This window comes from Schistocerca piceifrons, chromosome 5, assembly GCF_021461385.2.
Source record: "Schistocerca piceifrons isolate TAMUIC-IGC-003096 chromosome 5, iqSchPice1.1, whole genome shotgun sequence".
Classification (NCBI taxonomy): domain Eukaryota; kingdom Metazoa; phylum Arthropoda; class Insecta; order Orthoptera; family Acrididae; genus Schistocerca; species Schistocerca piceifrons.
The window spans coordinates 504,651,223-504,659,322 of NC_060142.1; the positions used below are offsets into that span (position 1 = coordinate 504,651,223).

Sequence of the window (8,100 nt, forward strand, 5' to 3'; positions counted from 1 at the left end):
TCTATCTGTGTGGTGTTCCTGAATGAGAAAGTGGGCAAATACCTAAGAACCAGTTTGTAGGTTCAGCGCTCGATGCCCCGTCATTAATGAAGTCCTGCCTCTTTCTTTGCTGTCACCCATCACCTTTCTCATCTCTGGAAATTATGCGTTAATGTGAAAGATACCAAATTGCACCATGGCCAAAGTTCATATCTACACCCTGCTACAACCATTCGCAATCAGCCAAGTCATTTCAGAGGGTCGAAGAAGGAAGGATGGAAGATTAGGATTTAACGTCCCGAAAACGAGGTCATTCGAGGCGGCAGAGGTTGGAGAGAGACAAGTACATAGCACTTCCAATATCAAAGCATTGCACCGCGCAGTCTACATCTACATCTACATACACACATACATACATACTACATATGGTGTGGTGGGGGGTAACGCGTAGCACTACAAGTCATTCCCTTTCCTGTTCCAGTCGCAAACGGAAGGACGGGAAAACGACAGTTTCTACGATTTTTTACAAGTCCTAATTTCTCTTATCTTCGTGGTTCTCACGCGAGATGTACGATGGCGGCAGTAGAATTGTTCTGTAGTCTGCCGCAAATGCCGGGCCTTCGGGGTTTCTCAATAGCGTTTCGCGAAAACAACGTCGTCTTCCCTCGAAGGATTCCCATTCGAATTCACGCAGCATTTCCGCAATACCCGCCTGTTGATCGAAACTGCGTGTAGCAAATCTAGCGGCTTACTTGTGAATTGCTCCGATGTCTTCCTTTAATCCTACCTGATGGGGATCCCAGACACTCAAGAAGTACTCGAGAATGAGTCGCGCAAGAGCTCTACAGGTGAACTCCTTTATGGATGAGTCCTCCTTTCTTAGAGTTCTCCCAACAAACCGAAGCCAACTATTCACCTTCCTTATGTGTTCGTTCCATTTCATGTCGCTTTGCAGCGTTACGCCTAGATGTTTAATAGACGTTACTGTATCCAACAGCTCAGCATCAATACTGTACTCGAACACCCGACGATAGTTTTTCCCACTCATCTGTATTAACTTACATTTTTCTACATTTAGAGGCAGCTGTCATTCATCACACCAACTATAGAAATTTGTCTACGTCATCTCGTACGCTCCCACAGTCACTCAATGACACTTTAACGAACACAGGCCAGCCTTCAAGCCGAGGACGGCTTTACTTCTATTTGTACATCCAAATGCCAGCATTTACATGTTTGTAACTGACTACTTGCATCTATCCCGTTATTCGTCTAGGGTTTAAAGCTATTTCTAATTAAAATCAATCAGGCCTAGTATTTAATGTACCTTAGCAGTACTGATGATTTAAAGGGGAAAATCAAGATGGGCTGAGGTATCGATTGAAGTTTGTTAGGGAGAACATTGGACTACAGTAGTCGAGGCAGTTGTGTAAGCTAGAATGACAGGGTAGAGTAAAGGGTAACACAGGTGCCTCCTACGCAGAAGACTCGGATTCAAATCCCGGCCTTGGCACAAGTTTTAATTCATTACTTCAGCTTTTACCCTTATCAAAGATAAAACTGAGACTCAGTATATCTCCAGCAAAATATAATTACGTTAGACTATGAGTAAAAAGAATTATTAAGAAGAAGAAGAATCCCATGTGGCTCAACGACGTGTTGTGTCTTTCAGTTGGTCGCAATTTCAGCTGCTTGTGTGTCCCTAATTTACCCAAGCAGTAGTACTAGGAAAAGGTGATCCACAGTTTATCAAGCAATTTGAACCACGTGCTGTTCCTAGGCAATCTTCACATAATTGATAGAAGAAGCCTAGCTTAAGGGCAGACTGAAAAAATCAGTGGTTCGACAGGCATTCAGCCCTACGATATAGTTTCTAGGCATGTGCTATACCAACCGACTACTAGGCCCGACTAATGTTAAGCAGAGGCAGTCTAACATTAACCCACAGTTCATATTGTTTATGGTGTCTATCAAACATTTTATTTCCATGGGAAAACACTCTATGAGTTTTATGGCTGTATATTATTCTACTTTTCCTTACCACATTTAGATTCACAAGAGGAAAATAAATGTGTTTTTTACTTCTCGTATTTTATTTATGATGTGTTAACAGGATGGATTGTAAGTGATTTTTAAAAACAAATTTGGTCAATGAATAAATTTAATATGAGTCTGTAGCTAAAATTGCCAGCTGCTTCAACAGATGCTACTGGGTGTACATTTGTGAATCTCATATTGTAAACTGTCACGACAAAACACACGAATAATGGAGCGATCATGGTAAATTTTTGTAACTGCTCATCAGTTGTATTGGTCTACCTATAGCCTCCTTTACATTTGTTTTGCTTCCATCTTTTGAAGAGATTATTGCCTTTATGGTACATGCAAATGATAGGCGTTAATTCATTTCAGATTTCGTCAGACGAACTTAGTGATAAATTACTCATGATTAGGGTCATGACACAAGACAGTTTATTTTCTTTAAAAAATATAAATGATTTACAAAACTGATATGAAGTTATGTACAAATGAGTTGTGAGATAGCATTAATATCTCAGTAGTCGGTGGTGGTGCGCACGTAGTTGTTGCCGGAGGGCATGGAGACGCGCTCGACTCCACCAGGGAAGAGTTTGGGCAGGTCTTGGTCGGGCACGTGCGGCAGGATCATCACCTTGGTGCCGGGCGTCCAGTTGGCGGGAGTGGCCACCACCTTCAGCCGGTCCGTCAGCTGCAGGGAGTCGATCACGCGCAGCAGCTCACTGCAACACCAGCAGACACGCGTCTCATCAACTATGCACAGAGTGTAGTGTACATGTGTGTGTGTGTGTGTGTGTGCGTGTGTGTGTGGAGGGTGTGGCAGCGGTACTCACTCGACGTTCCGGCCGCAGGACGCTGGGTACACCATGGAGAGGCGCAGCCGGTTGTCCGGCCCGATGACGTACATGGCCCTCACCGTCATCGCCTTCTCCACGTTGTCCTTGTCGCGCTCGTCGATCATGTCCAGCTTGACGGCCAGCTCGCGCGTCTCGTCGGACACGATGGGGTACGGGAAGTCGCCGGGAATGTCCTTACAGTACGACTTGATGTCCTGTAGACAACACAGGGGTGATAGCCATGAGCTCTAGTGTGATATGGAGGTGTTATGGATCTCATCTCGCTCTCAATTCAGTCAGAGTTAGCCAGTAGTGTGGAACACTCACGTTGACCCAGTCGACGTGGTCCTTGAGCTTGTCACAAGAGAGCGCCAGCAGCTTGACTCCTCGCTTCTGGAACTCCGGGTTGTGGACGGCGATGCGGCCCAGCTCTGTGGTACACACCGGCGTGAAGTCTGCCGGGTGTGAGAACAGAACACACCACCTGTGGAGCAAAGGTACAAATACACAGATTAAACTTAAGTACCATTCTAATCCACAGCTCTATTGTCAGTTTGAAATTGTCCTTATGAGCTGAATTCCTAATTATTATTTGATAACGTAAACAGAATTTATATTTTGGGGTGTTCTTTTTTCTACTGTACGATCAGAAATTTGATCGCTGAAGTTTTGTAGATTTTGTTTGAAAAACAAATGGCCACCATTGCCAATTAATCGTTATTTTTTAAACGTAATCATAGGAAAATGTTCTACAGATGTTACTAGGTAATGCATCAAATATTTATAATATTCCATTTCAGGTTTTTTAAAATCTTATTCCCGTCTCCAATACAAAACATTTGGAAACAAAAAAAAGAAAAAGTATTTATCCTCTAGAAACCCATTATAAACATTTTAACCGCTTAAAAACAATTAGTTCTCGTTAAAATGCGCATTCATGAATGATTTTTTATGAGGCGAATTATTCAGCGTTGGTTTAGAGTAACAGACGCAAGAAATGGGTAATGGATATTTGTGAATGATATAGATTTTCCCATAAACATGACTGCTTCAGAAAGTTACAACTGCGAAAAAAAGTTAATGTGGCCACACTGTCTGACGTGTAGAAAAAGAGCTCTTAAATAGTATATTTCACGTTATCATAAACTGGATATCCAGGACAAAAATGTGTATTCCTGACATAAGATCAAACCATGAACTACTCTATAAGGAAGAAGGAATTTCACTGCTTTCGTAGTACTAAACTTAGAAGACTGTCCATTTTTTAGCAGCCGGTGTGGCCAAGCGGTTCTAGGCGCATCAGTCTGGAACCGCGCGACCACTAGGTCGCAGGTTCGAATCCTGCCACGGGCATGGATGTGTGTGGTGTCCTTAGGTTAGTTAGGTTTAAGTAGTTCTGAGTTCTAGTTGACTGATGACCTCAGAAGTTTAGTCCCATAGTGCTCAGAGCCATTTGAACCATTTATTAGCACTAATTACACTAGCTGAAACTAGGAATCTTCTGTTAACCACATTATTAATGACTGGAGAGCGACTGGTAGTCCACGTTTGAAGTTTATAAATCATCCACAGGTGCGATGGAGTTTTATACTTTATAACAGATAAGATTTACATTTACCGAAACAACCTGCAAAACGTCGCAGAATTACAATGAAATAAAATATGTGATTTGTTTTTTATTTGTGCAAAATCAGTGTGGCTGAGGACAGGAAATGGGTTTGGTAATTTGCGAATGAAATCAGTGTAAAAGTATAATGGCAGTAAAAATAACAGTACGATTCATGTTATCAAATTACGACACTGTTACTGCTAGTGGGTGGTCAATAAAAAAATTGATTTTATCGTTTTTCTCTCTAATTATGACGCGGCAGGTAGAGTGCACGAAATTTAATGCGACAGACAGAAACATCAGTTATTGCGCTAAGGTCTAGTATGTTCTCATAAAATGGTGGCGGTTCTGGTAGATTCTCTATAGGAACTACTGATAGAAATACCATTTCCCAGAGTCAAAATACGGTAACTACTAATGCTCCATAAACTTATTTCAGGAGCTTTAATAGTGAAATTATAATTAGCCATAGCAATGCGACCCTGTGAACAAAATTAAATTATATTTGATTCTACATGGTATGTAACTGAGGAGGCGAAAACGAAAGTTACGACTGTGTCAAACAGAAAATGGAGAAAAAGGCAGATGGAAACCCAGACAGCGGAGGTTAAAAATGTTTGCACTTCGGGAGTCGTGACTGGTTGAGGAAGATAGTTCTTGGGAGCATAGCTTTTTGAAAAAGAAATTTCGGTAGTCAGACGACAAACGAAAACTTCACATTAGGAAGTGGCATTGAACTCGCAGGTAGACATTTACACGAACAAAGAAAAAATTGAAGGAAAATGTAGTCGGCATATTTCCGAAAAAATATGGCGTATAGCGACAAAAGAATAGCATAGGTAATGGATCTTAGTATAATTAAAGCAAGTGGTTCCGTGAAAATTAGCTTATGTAAAGAGAGCTTGAAGGTAGAAGAGTTTTGTTGTTTGCCAAGCACAATAACTGGAAATGGCAGAACTGAGGAGGATGTATCATACAGGTGCTGGTTGACATTAGGAAAAAAAGCTGTTATGAAAAAGAGAACTACGTTAACATTTAATAGCCGTCCGGAGAAGCCGTGCGGTTCTAGGCGCTACAGTCTGGAGCCGAGCGACCGCTACGGTCGCAGGTTCGAATCCTGCCTCGGGTATGGATGTGTGTGATATCCTTAGGTTAGTTAGGTTTAATTAGTTTTAAGTTCTAGGTGACTGATGACCTCAGAAGTTAAGTCGCATAGTGCTCAGGGCCATTTGAACCATTTTGAACATTTAATATAAATTGTTTCTGAAAGTATTTCAGCGGAGCTTAGCCAGATATGGAAGAGAAGTACGAACAATTAACTGTACAGACAAGATGTAAATACAAGCTTTGGTGGAACGGAAGAACGCTGAAGCTTGGATGACTAGATCGGAATGCTAATGAAGAGATACTGAAACAAGGAGGAAAAACACATTCATGGCACAACTTGGTTAAAAGAACGCGTTGGTTGATAGAAGAAAGCCTCAGGCATAACAAAATCTTTCATTTAGTAACAGAGGTAGTTTTACAGAGACAAAAAGATTAGCTTAGTGTGGAGAGGAACATGAACCAGTTTCCGCTTCGAAGGCCACGAAATTAAAATTAGGGAATTAGATTGCAACCTCATTTACTTTTACGAAGTGGAACGCACAGGTAGGTGGACTAGTTGCTGTACAACAAGGCAGTGACATATTGGTGTATTAACTAATTGTTTTATAGACGCATGACGTCGTGGGAAACAAAAATAGCGGTATTCCGTAGAAAGGTGAAACAAACAGAAATGTGAGTATTGCAGCTGGGGTACTCACGAGTCGCCTTTCCACTTGTAGAAGTCCAGGGGCCCCTGCGTGGAGGGCGCCTTGAAGTTGGGTACGATGCTCTCGAGCTTCATGCTGCCTGCCTCTGTGCCTCTGTTCTGGTGGCCGGTGGTGTGCAGACTGGCTTGGGAAGGCTGCGGCCGCTGCTTATATCTGCCGCGCTCCCTGCTGTGTCACCCAACACTAGTGCTGCTGTCGGCCAGTCACTGCGAGAACGCTGCGCGCGGCGCTCTTCACCCGTGCTGCTAGCCGGCCAGAAATCACTGCGTCATTCGTACTGCGATAAGCAAGGCCTGGCTTACTCCCACCCGACAACTGCTGCTTTCCAGCGGAAGCAAAACAACGGGCGCTTGTTCCTGCTTCTACGCCACATCTACGTCTACATATATTGTCTATGTGTTATTATATGGTGCATGGTGGAAGGTACCTTGTACCAATACTAGTCATTCCCTTTCCTGTTCCACCCGCAAATGGAGCGAAGGGAAAACGACTATAAGCTTCCGCTCGAGCCGCGATTTTCTTATCTTGTGTTAGTGTGCTTACGTGAGACTTACATTTGTGGCAGTAGAATCGTTCCGCATTAGTATTTCGCGGAAAGGTCTTCTCTAGCGATTCCCATTTCAGTTTACAAAGCATTTCCGCAATACTCATGTATTCATCGAATCTACTAGTTACAAACCCTGTAGCACGTGTCTGAATTACTTCGATGTCTTCCCGTGATCCGACCAGATGGGGGCTACAAATATTTGAGAAGCACTCAAGAACGGCTCGCACTAGTGATCTACATGCAGTTTCCTTTACAGATAAGCTACAGTTTCCTACAGTTCTCCCAATAGCCGAAGTCGACCGTTCGCCTTCTATTCAACCCGCATTACGTGCTCGTTCCATTTCATGTCGCTTTACAACGCTACGCCTATTTAACCCATGTGTCTGTGTCAAGCAGAACACCAGTAACGTTGTACTGAACGTGTAAGTACGCTGTTTATGTTTTCTTACTGGCAACGTTACGTAGCGCTCTGTATGAAAATCACTGGCTGTGCTGTGTGCAGTCTGTGGCTAGTTTGCATTGTTGTCTGCCATTGTAGTGTTGGGCAGCTGGATGTGAACAGCGCGTAGCGTTGCGCAGTTGGAGGTGAGCCGCCAGCAGTGGTGGATGTGGGGAGAGAAATGGCGGAGTTTTGAAATTTGTAAGACTGGATGTCATGAACTGCTATGTATATTATGATTTTTCAACACTATTAAGGTAAATACATTGTTTGTTCTCTATTAAAATCTTTCATTTGCTATCTATGCCTATCAGTAGTTAGTGCCTTCCGTAGTTTGAATCTTTTCTTTAGCTGGCAGTAGTGGCGCTCACTGTATTGCAGTAGTTCGAGTAACGAAGATTTTTGTAAGTGATTTGTGAAAGGTATAGGTTAATGTTAGTCAGGGCCATTCATTTGCAGGGATTTTTGAAAGTCAGATTGCGTTGCGCTAAAAATATTGTGTGTGTTGGTCATAGTATATGCACAATATGTGAGAAGTAGGGACTGTTAGTGTTTGCACGTGTGTTAATAATTCAGCAAGGGACTGGATAACAGCATTGCTGGTTCTAAGGACAATTCCAAAAAACTTTGTGAGTGCACAAGTGGTGGTTATGGACTTGCTATATTGTCCGCAAGACTCTTCGATGGTGATTGTGCACCTGCACAGTTGCAACAGATGGCTGCTGGCCATCTCTACAAGGACTACAGTGGGTCTGCATCTTTGATGACCCACCAATACCATTATTTCTACAAGGACTACAGTGGGTCTGCATCTTCGATGACCCACCAATACCGTAATC

At 42.8% G+C, this 8,100-nt stretch overlaps 1 protein-coding gene across 2 annotated transcripts in view; it reads right to left on the reverse strand.

The window, feature by feature from the left end:
* The window catches only part of LOC124798330 (peroxiredoxin-6-like), a 28,627-nt gene extending 22,246 nt beyond the window's left edge, over positions 1 to 6,381 (reverse strand). Inside the window, exons 1-4 of one of the 2 annotated variants that reach the window (XM_047261679.1) lie at positions 6,267 to 6,378; positions 3,180 to 3,336; positions 2,850 to 3,067; positions 2,429 to 2,738 (exon numbers count right to left, since the gene is read on the reverse strand). In XM_047261679.1, coding sequence (XP_047117635.1) covers positions 2,534 to 2,738; positions 2,850 to 3,067; positions 3,180 to 3,336; positions 6,267 to 6,349 — 663 coding nt within the window. In that variant the 5' untranslated portion in view covers positions 6,350 to 6,378 and the 3' untranslated portion in view covers positions 2,429 to 2,533. Of the gene's footprint in view, positions 1 to 2,428; positions 2,739 to 2,849; positions 3,068 to 3,179; positions 3,337 to 6,266 lie in introns of those variants that run through there. The other variant, XM_047261680.1, reaches the window with a different exon arrangement.
* Positions 6,382 to 8,100: the final 1,719 nt, after the last annotated feature.